The 24,910-nt window shown below is 38.7% G+C and overlaps 1 protein-coding gene across 6 annotated transcripts in view; it reads left to right on the forward strand.

The window, feature by feature from the left end:
* Positions 1-24,910, forward strand: part of ATM (ATM serine/threonine kinase) — a 191,004-nt gene that overhangs the window by 133,496 nt on the left and 32,598 nt on the right. For 3 of the 6 annotated variants that reach the window (XM_033947802.1, XM_033947804.1, XM_033947803.1), the window contains 12 exons: positions 816-927; positions 2,567-2,655; positions 2,740-2,842; positions 6,487-6,635; positions 8,009-8,113; positions 8,545-8,664; positions 10,442-10,676; positions 10,969-11,136; positions 16,349-16,483; positions 17,861-18,078; positions 23,155-23,362; positions 24,773-24,886. In XM_033947802.1, the coding sequence (XP_033803693.1) occupies positions 816-927; positions 2,567-2,655; positions 2,740-2,842; positions 6,487-6,635; positions 8,009-8,113; positions 8,545-8,664; positions 10,442-10,676; positions 10,969-11,136; positions 16,349-16,483; positions 17,861-18,078; positions 23,155-23,362; positions 24,773-24,886 (1,756 nt within the window). The remainder of the gene's footprint in view (positions 1-815; positions 928-2,566; positions 2,656-2,739; positions 2,843-6,486; positions 6,636-8,008; positions 8,114-8,544; positions 8,665-10,441; positions 10,677-10,968; positions 11,137-16,348; positions 16,484-17,860; positions 18,079-23,154; positions 23,363-24,772; positions 24,887-24,910) is intronic. The other 3 variants (XM_033947805.1, XM_033947806.1, XM_033947807.1) reach the window with 3 other exon arrangements.

The following is a 24,910-nucleotide window of genomic DNA, read 5'->3' on the forward strand; positions in this document are numbered from 1 at the left end:
TTATCTGTTAAGAATTAAAATGTTAGAAATAAATTTTACAGTAAAGGAGTTGAGCATATCTGGGGAAAAATGGCTCTCTGAAAATTTAGTGGAACAGGACCAAATTTGGCACAAGGGGAAAGAAACAGTAAAAAGACATTTAGGATATTGAAAATGGGCTTGATTAGGCAAAGGTTCCCAAAATATCAAGGCCTCCCAAAAATGGCACAAGGCATTTCTATAGGAGAAGCAGATCAGCTGTTACAACATAGAAATATTGGTACACTGAAACACAGCAGTTAAGAAATAGTCCCTTTCAAACTCTCTTTCCTCTACTCTCCCTGTTACAGATAATTATATCTATACATGCATGTGTATATGTACCCACACTGAGAGGTTAGACTGAACTCCATGTGCCATGCTCCACATGCTATCCTTACATTAATATGTATTTATCTTCTGCTGTACTACTGTGAAACCCCAGAGTGGATCACAAGAGCGCCTGCCAGAGCCCTCCGGGCATCTTGGTCTGGCTTTTGCTCCAGAAATGTAAGATGTACAAAGCATACTTAAATTACTTAAAAACTCTGAGCATCAGGAGCAGTGCGGAGCATTCAGCGTGGCTCCCTGTGCTAATAACCGCTATCGTGGTTTAGTTGGGGGTATATTCCTTGTCCGCTCCCATATTCCTTGCCCGCAGCCTCATATTTTTGTTGTATAAAAATATTTATAAGGGTGATATTGAATGAAAAACAAGCTTGACATGCTGTACCCAGACTTTCAGTTGAATTGTGTTAGGTTTGCCTATAATTTAACAACTCTCATATTTTCTTTAGCAAAACTGCTTCCACAACATGTAGAAGTCTGACCTTTGAAGAGGACAGCCAGAGTTTGACTATTAGTAGCCTGAGTGAAAAGAGTAAAGAAGAATCAGGGATTAGTTTACAGGTAAAGTTCATGCCTCTTGTATGTTACATAAGAACATAAGAAGTTGCCTCCACTGAGTCAGACCAGAGGTCCATCCCGCCCAGTGGTCCGCTCCCGCGGCGGCCCATCAGGTCTGTGACCTGTGAAGTGGTTTCTGACCACTTCTATAACCTACCTCTAGTTTTATCTGTACCCTTCAATCCCCTTATCCTCCAGGAACCTATCCAAACCTTCCTTGAACCCCTGTAAAGTACTCTGGCCTATCACACCCTCCGGAAGCGCGTTCCATGTGTCCACCACCCTCTGTGTAAAAAAGAACTTCCTAGCATTAGTTCTAAACCTGTCCCCTTTCAATTTCTCCGAGTGACCCCTAGTGTTTGTGGTTCCCCACAGTTTGAAGAATCTGTCCTTATCCACTTTATCTATGCCCTTTAGGATTTTGAATGTTCTTGTTACATTCTGAAGGTATGAGAAATTTTTCAACTGAGCAGTTCTGCGTCTATATTTTTGTTTTATTTTTTACTTAAAAGAAACAGAATGAAATCTGAAAATTGGTGTCTGGTTCAGGGCTTCACACTCCTCTGACCATCAAAAATGTTTTAAAAATACTGCCCCCTACCCTTTTCCCAGCTAGTATTTTAAGTTACTACACTGGTGAAATAGGTTTTGAGGATCCATCCTGTGAAGATCCCATCTATGGGGAAAGAGTCTGGGAGTATACATTTTTTGTTGTTTAAGTTTTGGCACCAGGGTTATTTTGGCAGGTAGGGAGCATGTCCCTCCAGCTCCAAGCCCCACCCATGGAAAATGACAGGCCTTTCCTTTCCCAGTGCACCATGTGATGCACGGGGAAGAGCCTAAGGCCCTGATTGGCTCAGACGCCAAAGGCCCCAAGGGGAGGGGTCCAAGTTTCCATAAAAATTTGATTTTGATCGCAAAATCTTAATTCAATGCGATTTACAAGTACTAGTAAAATTGGGGTAAAAAAAAAAAAGAAAAAACACATCTGAGCCAATTGGGATCTTAGACACTTCCCTCTGAATCCCATGTGATTTTTTTTTTTTGGGGGGGGGGAATGGAGGGTTCTGTTGAGGCTTAACTGTATATTGCTATGTGTTTCTTATAGTTGAGCCTGTCCTAATCTAGTTGAGATTTACATTATTTCTTTGACACTTAGGAACTGATGGTTCTGAAGTGAACCAAGAATAATGTTTTTGTAAAGCTGTTTTTTATTAATCCTTTCCTTAAGTGTGCACTCCAGATATCAACCTGTTCTGATACTCTGTAATCTTTTTTATCCACATAAAGGTAGGACAGAGAACACTCAACAGTCAAATTTCTCATATCTCTAATTTCTTTACAGCCTTTGGTAGGGACCCTCTGCTTTGGGTTGTTTAGACAAAATCTGATAGAGTAATTATGTCAACACTACCAGCCTTGGGCTTCAAGATGTCCACCCCTTTGCAGAAAGGAATGCAACTGCATTTAAATTCCCCAGCACTAGGGCTTCCTCTGAATTGGGAAACAAAAGTGAGATTTGAGTTACTAGACTGAATATAACAAGATAAAATACGAACCAGCCTGATATTGCAGATTCTCAGCTGAATCTCTTTTCATTCCCCTTTACTTTCTCTCAAACTGCATTGTATACCTATGTTAGGACCTCCTCATGGAAATCTACAGAAGTATAGGGGAGCCTGATAGCTTGTATGGCTGTGGTGGAGGGAAGATGTTACAGCCCCTTGCCAGGTAAGATTCTAACATATGAAAACACTAACTTCACATGTGAAAAAGTAACCCCCCAAAAGCTAATTGCAGTGTTTTTGTGGACAGAATAAGAACTTATGAGCACGAAGCAATGTGGGGAAAGGCTCTGGTAACCTATGACTTAGAGATGAATCTTCCAACAGCCACACGCCATGCAGGAGTAATCCAGGTATCTTTGTGTTTCAGTTCTGCTTGCTATGTTAAGAAACTATACCCTGTTTTCAATTATTAGTCTCAGGGTCTGCCCCCTCCAAGGACTAAGCTGCTAGACAACTGTAATCAGAATTTTAAGTGTGGCAATTAGTTTATTAGTTGAAAGAATGTTTCTATATTCCGATACTAAAAATAATTTAGTTTTATATTAAGGAATAATTTTGGGTGCTGTAAGTAAATGTGCATGAGCTTATTCAGCCTCATAGGTTCCTTTCTCAGAGATCTGTACAGTAGCACAAAGAGAGTCCATTTCTCAGAATATCCGTACATTACTTTCAGTGCTGTTAAAAGTATATTTTTGAAACTGTTTCATAGTAGTTCTATTATTAAGTTTCAATTTGTTGATTTTGAGTTTCTCATTCATTGTACTAATATTTGTTTATATTTGGTCTTTTTACTACTGTTATGCTGTTAACAAAATTGTATGTTTTATGTTGAATTGTACTTGTATACTGGCATGGGTGAATCTCTTCATAAAAGCAGTTAATAAATCCCAATAAATAAATTGCTACAGATAATGCTAAGACATTGATAGGTTTGTGTGGGGAGAGGGGAGAAAACCAAATAAAGGGGGTTCTTTTAGAGCAGGGGTGTCAAACTCAGGCCCAAAGGCCAAATTTGACCCATAGGGTAATTAAATTTGGCCTGTGATTTGACCGGAGATTTGGCCCGCCATTCCTTCCTTGTCTCCATCCCAGCTTCCCAGTCTCATCTTCAAAGCAGCCTGCGAGAAGATTGCCGGTCAGCTGTGGCAAACCTAGCAGGCTGCCATCGACCTCCACAGCACTTTCCCTCTGCCGTGATCCTATACATCAGAAGAGGGGCAGGACTGCAGCAGATGGAACATACTGCGGAGGCCGAGGCAGCCTGCTAGGTTTGCTACAGCTGACCGGCGATCCTTTTGCTGGCTGCTGGGATGGAGGGAGGGAAGGAACGTCGGGCCAAATCTCGAAGGTGAGACCGGGAAGAAGGGGGAAGACATGTAGGCCTTTGGGGTGGGCCCTGGTGTAGAAGTGCACGGAAGGAGGAAGGAGGGGTCCAAAGAGACATGCGTATGCTGGACTAAGGGTGGGGGTAGGGGAAGAAATAATGGATCTAAAAACAGAGGACAGGGAGAGAGATATGGACAATGGGATGGAGGGAGGGAAGGAACAGAAAGAGAGAGAAGTTGGCCACAAGGGAAGGGGGGATAGAGATACTCGATGGGAGGATAGTTGGGAAGAGAAAGGGAGAGATGGTGGACCCTGGGGTGGTGGAGAAGGAGGAAGAGATGCTGGATGAAAGGGTGGTTTAGAAAAGGAGAGATAGTGGATCTGGGGATGGTGGGGGTCCATCGCTGCAGCTGCGGGGATGGAGACGAAAAAAGGAAAGATGCCAGACCTCTGGGGGAGGGAAGTGAGATGGAAGGGGAGGACAGAGATGGAAGATGGATGGTTAACACAGAGAAATAAGGAAATGACAAATGGGCAGGAGACCCTGGCAAGCGAGTTATCAGAAGACAACCAGAGCCTGGGACCAACATGATTTGAATAATTACCAGACAACAAAAGGTAGAAAAAATAATTTTATTTTCTGTTTTGTGATTACAATATGTCAGATTTGAAATGTGTGTCCTGCCAGGGCTGGTGTTAGACAACAAGTGTGAACTAGGACCTAAAAGAGAGAGGAAAAGTCTTTTGGAGGTTGGAGAGGTTGTAATCCTATATTTCTACTAAGACTAAGGGCTCCTTTTACAAAGGTGTGCTAGTTTTTTTAACACACGCACTGAAAATCTACCGCCTGCTCAAAAGGAGGCGGTAACAGCTAGCGCGCGGGGCAGTTTAGCGCGCGCTATTCCGCACATTAAGGCCCTAGTGCAGCTTTGTAAAAGGAGCCCTAAGGGGTCCTTTTATTAAGGTACGCATTTAGCGCACAGTAAATTAGTTAGCATACCTTAATAAAAGGACCCCTAAGTATCTTAGTAAAAAATTTGGCCCGCAACTTAGCCTATGTTTTAGATTTTGGCCCCTTATGTGACTGAATTTGACACCCCTGTTTTAGAAGTTAGAAAAGTAGCTTACTAAAGAAGGATATACTGTTGGGAAAATTCTGTGAAAAAAAAAAAGTTAAATTCTGCACAGAATATTTCTGAATTTATACAAAATCTTGCAGACTATTTGTCCCTATAACACAATGTAATAACTGCCTTTGAGTAATAACTCATTGAAGCTGCAGTATTGACAGACGTTATTATGCAAAGATTCAGAATATTTTAAAATTTTCATGCAAAATTTCACAAACACGTACAACGCATGTTTGTCTCTCACTGAAAAACCCTTATCCCAACGTTCTTACTTCCCCCAATCTTCTCTCTGCACGCTTCCCTCCCTCTAGCTCCAACCCCTGTTTTCTTTTTCTCTAGCTCCCAGCAAGGTCCTCAACTTGCTTTGCACTGGCCTGGCTATTTCTTTGGCTCTTGTTCTCCTACTCCTTCCCTCTTTCCGCCAACTACTAGTTTGTTTCTGGAGACTAAATAGGTGAACAGCTGCAGCTCAGTATTAAGCAATAAGCAAGACTTGTTAGATTTGAGAAGAGCACACTGATTCATTGTCCAGCTTTGCTAATTGTGGGGAGGGGGGAGGGGAGGGACAAGTTGTAAACCTACATGTGCTCCCTGTCTTTGCCTTCTTTTCTTTGGCCACATGGATTGATGTTGCAACCATAGCCTTCTGGTTTTCTAGCCTTTGCAGCCGATACTGCTGCTACTTCCTGCTTTTTGAATTTGCAAAGCGCTACTGCTGCTTTTTTTTTTACCACTCTTCCATGCTGATGTTGCTTCCTGGTTCCCATGCCAAATTCTGTGCTGGAGAGGAATTCTGTGAAAATTCTGCATTGTGCAGTTGTGTGGAATTCCCCCAGGAATAATAGAAAATAAAAATGCCATGAATGGCAAGATGAAAGGAAATGAGATGGTATGTTTAATTTTTTGACTTCACCGAAGAGTCTTACCATAGGAATTTAATGGGTAATTTTTGTGGTTCTTTACTCAGCAAAATTCCTATGCTGCAAAAATGGCCAGGAATCGGATGGCATTTTCCTCATTTTGCACAAAGATTGTGTTGGCTAGCTCTCATTCATATGTTTAAACACCTGAATTTCACAGAATAAAGTCCTGAATAAAGAGACTCACATCTTGATTGCTTGACAAAATTATCAGGAGACAGTGCTTATTTAACAGAGGCTATTTTGTATATAATATTTTCCTTAGATCTTCTCTTTTCTTCTTCATAATTCCCCCCTCCCTTTTACTAACTGTGGTAGAGATTTCTACCACAGCCTGGAGCGCTAAATGCTCTGACTCTGCTCTGACACTCATAGAATTTCTATGAGCGTCAGAGCAGCGTCAGAGTATTTAACAACTCGGACCGTTGTAGAAACCTCTACCACAGCTTAGTAAAAGAGGACCAATATGAGCTGTGTCATCTATTTTCATTTTTACATACTGATGTTGCATATATTATAATTTGATAATGGCATATTTTCTTGTTCACTGTTGTTGGAATTATTATTATAAAGATAAAACTAAGAGGGTACAGATCTGCGATATGATTCCTCCTTTAGGCATTACAGAATTTTGGGCTGTGCCATACTCTCTCAACCTATTTAAAAGGACTGGAGCATGAAAATGCAGAGTGGAGCAAGGAGCTACAGGAGATTCGTTATCAAGCCGCTTGGAGGAATATGCAGTGGGATCACAGCCCTACCATCAAGTAACAGCCTTGTACTAGGCCTTTTTTCATGTTGTTTTGCCACTATGAATTAGGATGTGACCACTGTATAATGCACACCTGGGAAATGGTGCAGCAAAGGAAAATGGAGGAAGGGTACAGTGGGGCAGTCAGATTCCTTCAGAATGGAGAATGACACGGTGACAAAATTCATCCCCGTCCCCGCGGATGACCGCGAGAAACCATCTCCATGTCATTCTTTAAGGAGAGAGGGAAGAATCAGAGTATGAATGGCCACAACCACTGACCCGCAAGCTTTGCTTTGAAGAATGCTGGTGTAGAAGGACTGAGGTTGAGAATGACAGTTTCTGGTATCCAGAGCAGATATTGTGATGTCATAATGCCTCATTCCACCAGTGCCTAACAAACAATCACATCAGTGATGTCACAATGGCTTCATTATCCTTGGCTCACATAAGAATCAGAGTATGAATGGCCACAACCACTGACCCGCAAGCTTTGCTCTGAAGAATGCTGGTGTAGAAGGACAGAGGTTGAAACAGACACTACAGAATGACAGTCTCTGGTATCCAGAGCAGATATTGTGATGTCATAATGCCTCATTCCACCAGTGCCTAAAAACCAATCACATCAGTGATGTCACAATGGCTTCATTATCCTTGGCTCACATAAGAATCAGAGTATGAATGGCCACAACCACTGACCCACAAGCTTTGCTTTGAAGAATGCTGGTGTAGAAGGACAGAGGTTGAAACAGACACTACAGAATGACAGTCTCTGGTATCCAGAGCAGATATTGTGATGTCATAATGCCTCATTCCACCAGTGCCTAAGAACCAATCGCATCAGTGATGTCACAATGGCTTCATTATCCTTGGCTCACATAAGAATCAGAGTATGAATGGCCACAACCACTGACCCACAAGCTTTGCTTTGAAGAATGCTGGTGTAGAACGACTGAGGTTGAAATAGACACTAGAAAATGACAAGGGATTATTTCCCACGGTTATCCGCGGGGACGGGGACGGTGATGAATTTTGTCACCGTTTCATTCTCTACTTCAGAACACAGGTTTATATCAAGGGAAAAGCTTTAAAAATGTGCATGTGCCTACAAGGCATTCTTTTGGTATAGGAATTTTCTTGTCTAGTTAGACTGGCTGAAGTTTAAACAAAATTGAGCACCTTTCACTGTGATTCCTCTCAGATTCTGAGAATTTTGTAACAGTACAAGGAGCTGAATCTGTTTTTAGCTATTTATTTATTCTTTTTATTTCTCTGAAGCAAAGAGCATACTACACTTTTTCTTTAATATAGCTAAAGTTGATTCTGTATATTCATAAATATCTTCTCTGGGCATTAATTTCTGTTTTCTTCCTCTTGCTCTTTATTTAGAAATGAGGTAATTGGACCAGGCTACCATGAGTCTTTGTATTCTTCTTTGCAGTCCTTGCGGGACAGAGAATTTTCAGGCTTTTATGAAAGCCTTAAATATGCCAGGTAACAAATTAGTTTTCTAAGATTATTCACTATAGTTTCCTGTAATGTGTAGTATACAGTAGCATGAATTACAAGTTATATACACTTTCTATTATTTGCAATCTTCAGTAGTATAGTAGATGATGGCATGTAAAGATGAATTAACCCATTCATTCTGCCCAGTTATTCCAGCACCCATTGCTAAGTATATGTGCCAGCTGCCAGTCTTAGAAATTTGACCACCTGAAGAGTCTCTCTCCTTATTCAAGTCAGTTTTTCTTGTCTTGCTCATTTGTTATTATTTTAGGAAACAGAATGCTTTCTATTCAGATATTTAAAATGTTATTTTTTTTCATTTGTTTAAACAGTTGCAGGCATCAATATTGCAAATTGCTGCTGAAATCACTGCCATTCCTGGAACTTCTGTCTCCTTATTGTTTGTATATCCTCAGGGTGAAGGAGGTAGAAGAGTTGTGCAGAGGCAGTCTGGAGTCTGTCTATTCACTGTACCCTACACTCTGCAGACTGCAGTCGCTTGGTGAACTGGAAAGTATAGGCCACCTCTTTTCTAGGTAACCCTTAGTTTAATTTTGGCTTCCCCTTAGTCTTAGACTTGTTCCTCTTTTTGAATTGGATAAAGAGAAAAAATAAATGCAAAAATTTAGCATTTAAAAGGCTGAAAGCCTTGTTTTAAGGATCAATAGTTTAAAAATAAAAGCATGTCATGTTTATGCATTTTGGCACAGCCTAAAGGGCGCCTAAGTCCTGCCTAATGCTGAGCGGTACTTAGGCGTCCAAACTAAATGGTTAATGAGCCATTTAAGGGTCTTAACGAGCGATAATTGGCACATGGACGTCCAAAGGATGTGGACGTCACTTTGTAGGCACCGCCACAATTTCATGGACGCCCATTGGGAAAACTCACGTCTAAGGGAATATGCGTGAGCATGGAATGGGCGTGGTTTCAATATGGGCATCCTTTGATTCATTCACATAATGCTGAGCGACCTAGGGTGTCCATTTCATGTCTACATTGTAGGCAAATGAAAACCAGGTCTACATTTGAGCTTAGTTTGGGCTTCAGATAGATCTGAGTTCTATGAACGGAACTTAGGCACAGTTTGGATGTCCTTAATGCAATCTGCTAAATAGCTCTCTGGGTTTTTATTTTTGCTTTATTAAGCTCAAAATACATTTGATAAGGCACCACATAAACAGGGCACATCAGAACAGATATATTGCATGCAAAACCTTCTAATTTTGTGGACAAACAACAATGTTGTTTGCTAATTAGAGGAAAAGATTTATTAACTGAAGCACAGCACATGAAAAACATAGCTTTAGGTTTCTTGCTAAAAAAGCTACCCTTTTTTTCTGACTAAACGGTGCTCCAATCAACTCATTCTTGAAAGCAAAGAAAGCACATGAAAAAAATATATAGATTGCAAACATAACTTCATTTGCAAAAGCTTAAAATCATAAAAAAACAGATACAGACCTTAGCATGGCTTCTACTTCATTGCAAATGGAGGTGTACAGCTACACAATGCTGAACTCATTGTGAGATCATCAAGGTGCACCTGCAAGGTACAATACCACAATTAAAATATGTGCTGGGATTTGAACCTATGATCTCTGGAAGATGAAGACAGGGGTTTTACCCTTTGAGCTGCAGCAGCTTCCACTAATATCTTTCTTCCTCAAATCTGATATGATAGCTTAGGGATCTGCTAAGCTATGATCTTCTCAGGTATTTCCACCTTCACATGGCTAGGATCACTAAACAAGCCAATCAAATACTCCAGAAAAATCCCAGGAAACATTTTGTATACCCCACTATTGAGCTTAAATGAAATACTGGCATTTACTGGAAACCAATGTAATTTGGTCAAACATGGGATAGCATGGTCAAATCTCTACCAAATACCAGCTTCGCTGCAGTATTTTGCATAACTTGTAATTTAGAGAGTGATTGTCTTAATAACAGACAATAAAGACCATTACAGTAATGTAGAAAGGACAGAATCAGTTTTCAGAGTGAATGCCTAACCTTTTTAGTAATCTTTAGATGCAGCCATTTATATCTTTTCTTTTTTGGAACATTTCCATAACTTACTTAGTGTGGAACTTCATGCTTACTTCCAGCACCTATAAATAGTGACTTTTATGCTGTATATGAGTTATTCACTGCCATTGGCCCTGTCCTGTCTCAGTAAACAAATTGGTAGTAAATATTCCAGTTCAGCATTGAAAATATCATTAAAATTACAAAAGTATATTCTGACGCTTCATGTGTTTTTTAGAAGTGTATCTTTGGATAAGTTATAGGATGTAATGCTTTACTTATAGACCTGTTATTGACCAGGATTTGAAGGAAGTCTACAAAAAGTGGCAACAACAGTCCCACCTCCTCAAAGACTGTGACTTTAGCTTCCAGGAATCTATTATGGCTTTGCGTACAGTTATTCTAGAGATCTTAATGGAGAAGGAAACAAACAACTCTAAAAGGGAATGCATAAAAGATATTTTTACCAATCATCTGGTGGCGCTGTCAACCTTGGCACGGACTGCCAAAAACAATCAGGTGAAGATGCCTGTCTTTAAGGGTTTTAAGTGTTTTACATGTACACATATGTTATAGCCTCATTAGCATGCTGGTTAAAATCTAATTCATTCAACAAGATGTACAAGACCCCTGTAGAACTTAAGACATTTTTTTTTTGGGGGGGGGAGGGTGCTAGGTGCTATGTTTCCCTGGTCGTAAAAAGAAACTGTTCATGAAATAACTTTAAAATTTGACAGTGTGGACGATGCAAGAACGTAAACAGCATGCAGTTTTTGCTCTATGTCTCTAAACCATAGTTTTTACTTTTCAGCTTCCTGAGAGGGCAATATTTCAGATAAAGCAATGCATTCCAGCTCAGTTCCAAATCTCAGAATGGCAACTGGAAGAAGCCAAAGTTTACTGGGCTAAAAAAGAGCAAAGTCTGGCACTGGGGATCCTCAAACACATGATAGGCAAATTGGATGCCGTTTGGTTTGAGGTCTGTATTTGTTTGCTGTCCTGATCTAAGGACTCAAACTTCACAAATGAGTGTGCCTTTTATTCCCTGTGTGGTCAGTGTTTATGCCCTGCTCAAGCTAATCAATTGCATATTCCTTGTCCATGCCAGACCTGTCCAAACAAGTTGATTATATCCTCCTGCCAGCAGATGGTGTTGGGGAAAATGTTCAGAGCTTACTTCAATTTCCTTGTAGGAGGGAACTGCTTTCTGCCCTTCACTATTTGAATAATATAATATTATATATTATTTGTATATAAGGTTATGTGAAAACATTTTGAGCAACCTTGTATTTGATTTTACTGCTGCTTTTTTAAGTTGTTAGTAAAACATTTAAAGGACAATTCTGTAATCTAGTCATCTTTTGAGTACATAAATGTACAGAATGGTAATATTTATACACATAAGTATATACTTAACTGTGAAAGTGCCAACAGCACCCACAAGCGCCATTATGTAATGGTGCATTTAAATAAATGCAAGGGGGCATGTACAAGGGTGGTGCTTCCAGTTACACACGTAATTTAACAGAATAGTTCATAGTTAGCCTTTATCTGATGTACTGCCCAACAAGTTAATATCGGAGCGGTATATGCCTGTCACCCCCATTATAAGCAGATCTCTCTCATGCATATTCATTAAGGCTATCCCAAAACCCAACTGACTGGTGGTCTTCCAGGATAGAGTTGAGAACCACTGGTTTAAAGGGAGATGATTCTAGAGTGTGGGAGCCACCACACTGATTGCACTCATTGTTCCTGTTTTAAACAGAACAAAAGAATGGGAGGGAATATTCATAAAATTTTATTGGGTTGAATGAAGAGCGTAAGTGGGTGATATATAGAATGAGTGCATTGTAAGAAATGAGGAAATACCTTTATAGTATTCTTGATGTGCGATAGTAAGGACTTTGGGGAGCTAATGTTCTACAATGAGTAGGAAGGATGGGGAGGTAATAGTCGCATCTTTACTTACCATAGACATGTTTGACTGAAATTTTTTTTTTTTTTTCCAAATTCTTTATTCATTTTTTCATCTTACATCAAGTGTACAATAATACATCAATTGAATCATAAACATCACTTGAAATTATTTTCTATTATCTTCTTAAGTACATAAATTAAGCCCCTCCTCCACCCTCCCTTTCCACAAACATTGTAAATATTTTGAATCACTTATAAACATTGAGTTTGAGACTGAAAAGGAAGGAGTTGCAATAATTTAATTGGTAGAGAATCAAGGTATGAATAAGTAGCAAGAAGCCAATTATCTGATGTTCTCAAAGAGCAAATAGGAGTTTCTTACCAGGGTAGATATTTGTATATCAAAGGTGACAACTTTGATAAGCTTGAAACTTTTTCAAACAAAGTGGTTTGAACTGATGAAACCAAAATTGAACTGTTTAGGCACATCCCCACAATATATACATATTGAGTATTCATTTTCAACCCAGTCCTTGGGGTACACCCAGCTAGTAAGGTTTTAAAGATATCCACAATAAATATGCATGAGATAAATTTGCATACTCTATTTCCATTGTATGTAGATCTATTTCTTACAATGGACGGGCTAGGTGTTCCCTGAGTACTGGATTAAAAATCCCTGATTTATAGAAAAAGTCATAATTATTTGAAGAAAATAACACTTTGTCAGCTGGTAGACATGGGGATAGGTTTACTATGCTTTGGGTTGGATAGCAACCAGTGGCTTAGAAAATACTGTGCAGATGGATAGAAAAACAGATTTAATTAAATATCAGTATATCCCAGAGCCTAATATCCCACAGTTAGTGAAGGCATTGAAGCTGAAAAGAGCTTGGTTATTTCAGTGAAAATAATGATCAAGTTTTGAAACTCTTTTGCATTAGAGAGCTACGGTTAATTGAGAATACTTAAGTCATTGCTCTTTGGAAATAAAAAAAAAATTATTACCTTACTCCCCTCTTGGTCAAAGCGTATGACTCCCAGTTTCTTTTCAAATTCTGTTCAAAATCCTTCTCCTTACCTATCTGGTCTTCTATTCTGGCAAACTTTTATTTTTGTTTGGTTTACTTATACTTTCCCACATTTACCCACTTGCTCTCTTTATTCCTCACAACATAATCTTGCGATTACTCCATCTCATTCCAAGATGAGCTTAGACTGCGCTGGGAGTTCTTGCATTAGCATACTAGTCCCTGCCCCTGGATATTCATCTGGAGACTTCATATAAGAAATTTTAAATCAGATGTGAAAACTTATTATTTTGGCTAAGTTTTTCCTGATTGATTTTTATTGGAATTTATTAACCACCTTTATGAAGAGATTCACCCAACAGAATATATTACATATCACCATTCTGCATCTTTTAGCAATATGTATTGTCTTGTATTATTCATACTTAAATTATCACCAATATAAGAATAGTCATACTGGGTCAGATCACTAGTCCATCTAGTCCAGTATCCTGTTTCCAACAGAGGCCAATCTAGTAAATGGCAGAAACCCAGTGTAGCTTATTAATATCGCTATTGTATTTATCGGATTGTTATTATAATGATGCTATTGTACAATTATAACCAAGGCATCCCTTTGTGTGTGCAGTGGTTTCTGATCTTTTAAACCCCTTCCTCCCCCCCCCCCCTTCCTTCTTGAATTTTAGCTGTGAACTGCTTGGATAAGTTATTGGCTTAGTGGTATATCAAATAAAGTTGAAATCTGCCTCCAATCAAGAAGTGCTTACAGGAGAGAAAGATGATGGTTTTGGAGTGGCCTTAATAGTGCCTAGACTTGAATATTATTGAAAATCTATAGGGAGATCTTAAGAGACCTAAGAATATTTGTTGAGTTATGAGTTCTGCAATGAAAAGTGGGGGGGAAAAATTCTAAAAGCAAGAATAGAACATTTTGCTGAAATGGTTCTGTTGTTACTACTAACAATGCTATTTCTGAACAGTTCATGTCCTTTTATCAGAAACGGTATACTTCTGAATCAGTGTTCTCCAGAGGATGTTCAACAGTTTAAGTTCACTTTCTAAACCAAATGTGTCTCATGGGATATTTTAATCTCTTAGAAACTCCAATTCAACTTCAAGAGATTATTGATGCTATTAAAAGCATGTACACTTCCCCCTCCGTATCCGTGACTTCTGTATCTACAGATTCGGTTATTTGCGATTTTTGACCAGAAAATTTTTTTTCATTTTTTGGGCTATTTTTAGCCCTGTAAGCCCCCCCCCCCCCTTAAGCCTTACCTGGTGGTCTAGCGGATTTTCAGGCAGAAGCGATCTTCCCACGCTCCTGCCCCATCCAGATCTCTCATAGGAAATGGCTCGAGAGACTACGGGAGCTCAAGGCAGCCATTTCCTGTGAGCTATCTGCATGGGGCAAGAGCGTGGGAAAATTGCTCCTGCCTGAAAACCCGCTAGACCACCAGGTAAGGCTTAAGGGGGGCTTACAAGGCTAAAAATAGACGGGGGATAAGGGCAGAACCAGCCCGAATGTTATTTGCGGTTTTTCCATATTCGCGGGCCAGCTCTGCCCCCAACCCCCGCGCATACGGAGGGGGAAGTGTAATCAAATAAAGCAGTGTTTCTCAACTTAGAAACATAGAAAGATGACGGCAGATAAGGGCTACAGCCCATCAAGTCTGCCCACACTATTTACCCACCCTCTTAAGTCTACTGACCCCCTAAGTATAATTGTAATTATACTGTCACTCTACTGACCCGCTTATTCAAGTCCATACCCCAGTGACCCTATCCCTTGGCATGACCCTCGTAGGGATCCCACATAGGTATCCCATTTGTTCTTGAAGTCTGGGATGCTGCATGCCTCGACCACCTGCACTGGAAGCTTGTTCCAATGCTCAATCACTCTCTCCGTGAAGAAGTACTTCCTGGCGTCTCCATGAAACTTCCCTCCCCTGAGTTTGAGCGGATGTCCTCTTGTGGTCGAGGGTCCCTTGAGAAGAAAGATATCATCTTCTACCTCGACCCGTCCTGTGATGTACTTAAATGTCTCAATCATGTCTCCCCTCTCCCTACGCTCTTCGAGAGTGTAGAGCTGCAATTTGCTCAGTCTTTCTTCGTACGGGAGACCCTTTAGCCCCGAGACCATCCTGGTGGCCATCCGCTGAACCGATTCCATTCTGAGCACATCCTTACGGTAATGTGGCCTCCAGAATTGCACACAGTATTCCAGATGCGGTCTCACCATGGCTCTGTACAATGGCATCATGACTTCAGGCTTCCTGATGACGAAGCTTCTCTTGATACAACCTATCATCTGCCGTGCTTTAGATGAAGCCTTCTCCACTTGAGTGGCTGCTTTCATGTCAGCACTGATGATTACTCCTAAGTCTCGTTCTGCTGTAGTCCTGGTTAAAGTTTCTCCATTCAGGGTGTAAGTTCTGCAAGGATTTCCGTTACCGAGATGCATGACCTTACATTTCTTGGCGTTGAAGCCCAGCTGCCAGATTGAGGACCAACTTTCTAAAGTATGCAGTCCTGGAGTACCCTCTGGCCAATCAGGTTTTCAGGATATCCACAATGGATATACATAAACTTGATTTGCATACACTGCCTCCATTATATGCAAATTTATTTCATCATTATTCATTGTCGATATCCTGAAAACCCAACTAGCAAGGGAGTACTTCAGGACTGAGTTGAGAAACACTGAAATGAAGCACCTGAAATGGATGGATATTCTGTTGAACGTTATAGAAAATTTTCCCCTACACTTGTTCACACTTACTGGAATTGCATAAGACTCTACATTGTGACTCTACAATTAGATGCGCTTTTGCAGAAGCGATGGTTGACAGTATGTCACTCTACCTGCATTCTCTCTGTTTTTAGGGTTTACAGATTCAGAATAAGAAAATAGTTACCGTGCTTTAAAATGTGCATTAAAATGATGTGTTTATCCGTGTATGATATAGAGGTTGCCAGTTTCTGCTCACATAAAGATTCAGGGGGTCTTTTACTAAGGCACACTGGCCAATGCGCTAAATGCTAACGCGTCAATAGAATATAATGGGTGCGTTAGCATTTAGTGCGCGCTAAATCGGCTAGCGTGCCTTAGTAAAAGACCCCCTCCATTAAATACACAGTTTGACCAGGGATGCCTAAGCGTTTTTCACACAACTTTAAAGACAGAGTTTTAGCTTTACTTTTGTTGGAGTGAATACTGCATGAATCATTTTTCTAAAGTTTGTTTCTTTAAAGGAGGAAAACGATCCAGCTCAGCGACTGATTTATGCAGAGTGCCTGAGATTATGTGGAAATTGGCTAGCAGAAACCTGCCTTGAGAGCCCTACTGTAATCATGCAGATGTACTTAGAAAAGGTGAGGTGTATAGAACTGTATTGTACAGAATGTATATTAGACTTGTAAAACCTGAAGAGGATGAAACTAAGCAGGGATGGTTTTATCATAAATGTTATTTGTAGCACACTCAAAAAAAATTTTTTTTTTTTTTAAATCTTTATTCATTTTCAACGTGAACAAGTGCACAAAAATACATTATACAAGTAATTCCAATATAGCACTATAATATCTAACACATAAAATCTAGAATTGTAATAACCCCCAACCACCCCACCCACCCATCCTTCATCACATTTTCAACCGAATAGATATATACACATGTTATAGAACATATTATAACATATCTTATGCAATTATTCCCCAACTCCACCCTCCCCCATTGAGTGTGCTAGATACAGCTAAGAAAGAAAATAAAAGAATTGATGACTATTCCTCACAATATTTTGCCAATGGCCCCCATATCTTTACAAAGTTATTATATGTCCCTTTTTGTACCGCTATTGCTCTTTCCATCTTAAAAATATGGCATAATGAATTCCACCAGAATGTGTGATTAAGATTCTTGTAATTTTTCCAATTATTGGTAATATGTTGAATGGCAACCCCTGTCATGACTAATAAAAGCTGGCACTATAATCTGGAACCAGGGACATTAGATCATCTACTTTATTACTGTCCCTATATTAAGATATTTTGGAATTCAATCTGGTCTCAAGTAAACTCTTTATTGGAAAATCATGTTGCGCTTTCCTATGATACTGTTTTATTCGGTATGGCTATGAGAAAGAAGAGTCAAATATCATCACACAACAAAAAAATTTTCACCTCACATTTTATTTATCAGTAATTGTAGAAGTCACCTTCCTAATATAGTTTACTATAATTATATACAAAACAAAAAAAACATGTATAACATCATTTTTATGGACTTAATATTGAACCAAAGTCTGCATTGGTCTAGTTCAGGGGTAGGCAATTCCGATCCTCGAGAGCCGGAGCCAGGTCAGGTTTTCAGGATATCCACAATGAATATGTATGAGATAGATTTGCATGCACTGCCTCCTTGAGATGCAAATCTATCTCATGCATATTTATTGTGGATCTCCTGAAAACCTGACCTGGCTCAGGCTCTTGAGTACCGGAATTACCTACCCCTGGTCTAGTATCTTGTAGAAAAGACAAAGCATAATTGTTCTTAGCCTATTAATGGAGATACCTTGCGTGACCAATGAATACTACATACAAGTCCTAGATCAGTGAATAAATGCTTCAGTAACTGTGAGGAAAGATGTTCACTTGAGCCAGAATTAAATAGGTTGTAAGGCACAAGTCCAGCTATCTAAAGTTAGAAGTCTGAGTTGTTACTCACCTTCCTGTCTTTGTATTGCCTGCCAGGCTGTGAAAGTTGCGACAAGCCAGACTGGTGGAAGTAGTAGTGATCTGCAGAGTGGGAAGATGAAAGCATTCCTTTCATTGGCCAGATTCTCTGATGCTCAGTACCAAAGAATTGAGAATTATATGAAATCTTCCGAATTTGACAACAAACAGGCCTTACTGAAGAAGGCAAAAGATGAGGTTTTGTTAATACGGGAATACAAGATGCAGGTAAACAGGTAAGTGCTCAGGATAAGAAAATGTAACTGCAGCTTGCCAGTTCCCTAAAACATTTTGAAATGTCTTAAGCATGCCATAAGATGCAGATACCCTTTTTCAGCTTATCCTAAAAGCTATAGGTGATTGAATAGCAGAATTATTTTGACTTTTGTGGTTGCAATTTGGGGCAAAAAAAAACCCCCACACAGTAAAGCAGGCAGGGAAACAGAGATGAATCTGAGAAGTGCCGGTTGTTAAACTGGGATTCTTAACAGAATCTTTATCCAACCCTCCAACAGTTAAAATACAAATAAAGTGAACCTTAAAACTACAGGTTAAATATTATTCATATGACCCCCACAGGTGCACTTTCTAATTAATTCTTTATAGAGCTTGATTCTTTCTCACCATACTCACAACATATCTCACATCAGAGTGCTCTAACCAAGTCTGTTATGGAGAACATGTGATCAACACCATGCCAAAAATCCTGAAGGATTTTTCAATAGCCTCACTGGTTCAATGGGGCATCTTTCATTGAAAACACTATGAAACAAATGCAAGTAAAAGGTCAAATGTAAAAAATACAAATGTAGAACTATATATAGTATATTTACCTTTATCTGTATACAACCTTGGTCTTCATTAAAAGCACCTCGAACAATGCAACTCGTTTCCAGACTTTTACAACCTCAGTGCTCCCTCTCCAAAGTTTTTCTTCTAGTAATAATAATAATAACTTTATTTTTATATACCGCCAGCTATCTTGCGACTTCTAGGCGGTTTACAATAAAGAATCTGTGAATACAATGAAAGAAAATGTAAATACAATAAAGATAAACTTTACGTACAATGAATTAAAGAGTATAGCAGTGTATATCTCAATACAATAAAGGGAAACTTTACGTACATTGGATTAAAGAGTATAGCGGTATACATCTCATGCAATGGATTAAAGAGTATGGTAGTATACAATTTGATAATATTAATAATGTTGGCAACAGTTTGTGTGTTGCAAGGCTAGGAAGTGCCCAGCTATTTGAACAGAAGTAGAAATGTTCCGTAAATTGAATAGAGTGTTCATAGTTAGTGGTTAGGGGTTGGGTCTGACAATTCGCATGATCAGGTATGATCAGGTATGTGATAATGTTACGGGGGTAAGCATTCATAAAGGGCCAGAGGAATGCAACCACTAGCTTAGCTAGGATTCCACCAGAAAATTCCCCATCCATATCACCTGAGTGAGACCTAATCCATCCTGGGCTTTCTATGACCTCAGATTTTATTTCTTCCCAAGGGGTGAAAGTATTGCTTCAATAAAATCATTCCCTTGGGAAGACTTAGGAGTAACGTTAGGAAATTCTTTTTTTTTTTTTTTCATCTTTATTCCTTTTTATTTCTTTCAACAAGTGTACAATATTATTACAAGTAATTCACATCACTCACTTGACATTCTTAAGCAATATTATTACACATGTTTTAATTCCCTCCACCCACCTCCCATCCCCTCCCCTATCAACAAAATATTTTATCCAAACATATACATATTTAGACTCTCCCTCCCCCCCATTTTTACAAATTATCCCCTAAGGAAAAAGAATAACCCTTAATCATTACAATATTCAATTAATGGCCTCCACACCTCCTTAAACCTTTTAAAATATCCCCTCTGTACTGCAAGAAATCTTTCCATCTTATATAAATGACAAACTGAGTTCCACCAAAAACTACAATTCAATCTAGAACAGTCTTTCCAATTAGTCGTTATTTGTTGAATTCCCACTCCAGTAAGAATCATCAATAATTTGTTGTTTGCTGCAGATATCTGACTTTTGGCCCTCATACACATTCCAAAAATCACTGTGTCGTAGGATAATGCTACATGATTTTCCATCAATATATTAACTTGATCCCATATTGATATCCAAAATGCCTGAATACATGGACAATAAAATAAAAGATGGTCTAAAGTTCCAATTTCAATTTTACAATGCCAGCATCTATTAGACTTAGAGCAATCTAATTTTTGTAATCTAGTAGGGGTCCAGAATGCTCTATGCAACAAAAAGAACCATGTTTGCCTGATAGATGCCGACATCGTACCTTTAATTCTCCAAGACCAAATACGTGGCCATTGAGATGCATTAATTTGATGCTTAATCTCAATGCTCCAAATATCTCTTAATCCATTTTTTGGTTTATTATTCAAATAATTAGATATCATTTTATACCACTTTGCGGCCTGGTGTCCCAGAAAATCTGCCTGGAAACATAAGAATTCTAAGCTGTAATGATCATTTAAAGATTTCCATTCAGGGAACCCCACCTGAATAGCCTGCTTCAATTGCAACCACTTATAACTTTGTTTTTTATTCAGACCATATTTATGTTGCAATTGTGAAAAATCAAGCAGCTTACCATTATCAATTACTTCCGTTAAGGATCTTATACCTGCTTTAATCCAATCCTTCCAGACAACCTTAAACCCGCCTATTTGTATCTTGGAGTTTACCCAAATAGTCTGCTGTTTCGATTTTAAAATAGAATCACTAGTTAATTTATCTACAAATCGTAATGTTTTCCAAGTATCCATTAATACTTTATTGTCTTTACGTATTCTAGGCACTTTTATACCAAGCAGAAGATCAAGCCTAAGTGGAAAAATAAGTGATCTCTCCACTCTTAACCACTCTGGTAATTGTTCCAAAAGCTCTGGGAGGACCCAATACATACCTTGGCGCATGATATAGGCCTGATGATACCTATAAAAATTGGGAAAATTTACCCCACCCTCCTCAATTGGTCTTTGCAAAGACACTAGAGCCACTCTTGCAATTTTACCCAGCCAAATAAATTTAACCAGAATACTATTTAATTTTTTATAAAAAGACCCCTGAAAAAACACTGGTATCATTCCCAATTGATAGCAAACTACAGGCAGTTGGGGAGCTATACAGTGCTTGAATCATTTGTATAAATCCAGATCCAATACCAAACCATTCCATAGCTTGATACATGAAATTCCATTCTACACGATCAAAAGCCTTCTCAGCATCTAGTGATACTGAAAAAGCCGGATCATTAATTTGTCTTGTTAAATAATACATCTGAAATGCCAGTCTAGTATTATTTGAAGAGTGTCTTTGAGCAACAAATCCAGTTTGATTTATTCCTATTATATGCGGAAGAGCTTTAGCCAATCTTAATGCTAAAATCTTAGCTAATATTTTACCATCTACATTTATTAAAGATATAGGCCTGTAATTTGACACCAATGTTGGATCTTTATTTGGCTTTGGCAAAACAATAGTTAAAGATTCTGCCATAGTGCCTGATATACAACCTTTATTCAGTTGGTCCTGATATAGTTTTAATAAATATGGTAAAAGGGAAATTTGAAATTCTTTATAAAACTCCACTGTAAATCCATCTCCACCTGGAGCGGTCCCAACTCTAAGGGATTTCAATGCCATTTGTAACTCTTTTAATGATATAGGTTTATCTAAACTTCCTTTTATATGATCAGGAACCTTAGGTCCTTTAACTAAACTCAAAAAATCCAACCCATCTTTCTTTTTCATGGAGAGGTGGATGCCTGGAATGCCCTCTCGAAGAAGGTGGTAGAGAGGAAAACTGTGATGGTATTAAAAAAAAGCATGGGATGAACACAGAGGGTCGCTAATTAGAATATGAATGGGCAATCTTTCACAGTCTGAATCCCGCAAATGAGATGGTTTGGATAGGCTGGAGTGAGCTTCAACGGCAACTCTAGTAGATGGAAACTAAGGTCAGTTCCAGGTATGGACTAAGCTATGGAATAGACTGAGGAGGAAGGGCAATAGTCACACAGAAGGGAGCACTCATTTACCCAGAAGAAAGGATCTGGCCTGGTGCTATCAGGATGAAGTCCCCCATGTGTGGCTGATTTATCCTGCTGTTCATGGAGAACCTCTGTTACTGATAAGTAACCCCCATACTTAAATGCCTCAGAAAGAATAGCTGCTAGTACTGTTATGTTGGGTGGGTAAACTGGTGGAAAATCCATGCAGTTTTTGAAAGATTGTATGATTATATGTGACTATCTCTGGGAAAAGGTGACTAAAGTCACCAGAAAAAAAAATGAGATTTTAATTAATTCTACTAGAGCAAGCAATTTGTAATACAGCAGTCCAAACTCTATTCTTTTATGTGAAAAAATTTAAAAAGTTACAGAAGTTCAAACATGTAACTTTTGCAGACTTCTTATGGACTTATGACTAAAAATTGGCCATTCTCGACATTTTGGATCTGCTGCTTTAGTCAGCTTTTCTGAGAGTTGGTCACATATTTCAGAAGAGCTATAATGCTGCAGATAGGAGGACTCCTTGGAACACTTTCTTCTCCAAGTGGTCTAGCCACCTGGGATCTTTTCTTAGCTTTTATTCATTGCTGATTCAGCCATCACAGAGAATGAGAAACTGGGAACTGTTGTACCTTATTTCAAATTCAACTTTTAATAGGCTGAATAGTAAGTGAAGCTTGCCACAAACAAAGTTGTTCATGAGATAAGCTATGTATAGAAACTACCACTATAGCCTTTAAAATTATGAACTTAAAAGCAACTGTCCCCTTCCAGTCCTCTTAGCATCAGCCCATTTCCAGGTCCATCATCAATCCAGCCAGCCAGCCACATCCTCTCACCTTCCTCGCTGGATTAATGTTTTACCCAGTGGTGGGAGTGTTTTACTGTTTTGTTGTCGGAATTGTGACAGCCTTATAGAGCAACCCCCCAATTTCCTAAATTATTGGTAGCTATGTATATTATTACAAAGTTTTATGGTTACATAGGAAGGGAAACACACCCTATGTGAGCTAAGCTGGAGATTTTTTTAATGCTTCACTCATGCAAGATATAGATATCAAAAATCATCTGGGACAAGGAAAAATGTCCTAGAAGTGGTTACCTTTCCATGGCTGGTAACTGGGATGTAATGTATATTAACGGTGTAGACAGGAGTAAGTGGGCAAACTGGCTCTGTAAATGTTTTGTCTTTCTGTCATTATCTACTATGGTTGGTATTGTGTATTTTACTTTTCCATATGTCTTTGTATGACAGATACACGGTGAAGGTTCAACGGGAACTGGAACTGGATGAATGTGCAATTGCCTCTCTGAAAGAGGATCGGCAAAGTTTCTTGCGCAAAGCTATTGAGAATTATATCAGCTGCCTCGTAGGTGGAGAAGAGCATGATATATGGATCTTCAGGCTTTGCTCTCTTTGGTTGGAAAACCATTTAGTTTCTGAAGTCAATGATATCATGAAGGTGACATTTTTATTTTTTGGACTTAAATATTTATTAAATATGTACAGAATATTTGATTATTTTTATATAGCCTCTTGTCTCTAGCAGCCCCCTGTTAAGGGAAGAAGTTTTTAATGTAATCCTTAAGACTTGTTATGCTGCTTGGTAATCGTTTAAGTAATTAATCGTTAAGACTTGTTAATTGTAGTATTAGTAACTAGGGACATGTGCTAAAATAGCACAAGATCGTGGTTAAATATGTTCCCCCCCCCCCCCTAAGATGTGTTATCAATGTAGGCTAATGATAAATCAGGTTATTTTATCACAGGGTCCCATTTTATGCAACGAGACCCTGTGCTAAAGTAACCCAACTTTAATAGTAACCCACATTGATAACTTCCGCCCTTAATGATAGCACATTTTGATAACTACGCCCCTAAATGGGTTGATAAAAGTTGATAATTTAGAGATTTTTTTTCGATCAATCAATCATTCATTATTTTATTTTTTTCTTTTTAATTTCCTTCTTTTTAATTGTACGCCCTCTAGTGGACATGACTTTTACCAGTGAATGTGATGTCAAGGGTATCTCATACACATACTCTTGTCCTACTATTTTGAGTTAACTCTGTCTTCTGTACTAATCCAAAGAACAAAAAAGGGTGGCAAATATACATACAAATATATAAACAAAAGAAAAAATAACTGAGAATGAATGTTTTCCAGCAATAGTCAAATAGAAAGTTTTGGCTATAATACAAAGGTATACAATTTATTCCACTGTTATAAAACAGGAAAATATCATCAAAACTTCATATTGTATAAATGGATTAAAACAAAAAAATACTGTAAAAGTAACCCAAAATAGCTCATGTTCTGACACACGTGTTTCAGAGGTCATAAGAATTGCCACATGGGGACAGACCAAAGGTCCATCAAGCCCAGTGTCCTGTTTCCAACAGTGACCTAACTAGATTCCAATCTAATTTTATTCAGCATCATTAGTACATAAAGCTGACGTAGATATCCGCCATTTTTTGAGAGTTGAACCCTGGAGTGAGGAGAATGCGCATTGTATCTGCTTTTTATTACATTCGGATGAATTATTTTAAAGAGAGCAAAGAGACCCCTGAGGCAGGCAAGAGCCGAAACACTATCAGTGTGAAATAGAGTACAATTTTTTTATCCCAGTTCTGGAGGCAGTTTCATCTTTGTGGGTATTTAGACGTTTTGAAATAATTTTATTCCTTTTTTTTACATTAATGAATTTGTTCTTTTTGGCCCTTTAAAATTTTTATATATGGTGCTTTCACTAAATAAAATTGATTTGAATAACACTTTTTATTGCTTTTATTTTGACTGGAATAATTTGCAATGGTATAGATTTATTTTTCTTTATTGATTTTATATCACTCTGTTATGCTTTTACAGGAAGGGGCACAGAAGATTCCATCATATAAATTTTTGCCTTTAATGTATCAATTGGCTGCTCGAATGGGAACCAAGAAGAAAGAAGATCTTAAATTCCATGATGTCCTGAATAATGTAATAAGGGCAGATTATAAGTAC

The sequence above is a fragment of the Geotrypetes seraphini genome, chromosome 6, assembly GCF_902459505.1.
Source record: "Geotrypetes seraphini chromosome 6, aGeoSer1.1, whole genome shotgun sequence".
Classification (NCBI taxonomy): Eukaryota; Metazoa; Chordata; class Amphibia; order Gymnophiona; family Dermophiidae; genus Geotrypetes; species Geotrypetes seraphini.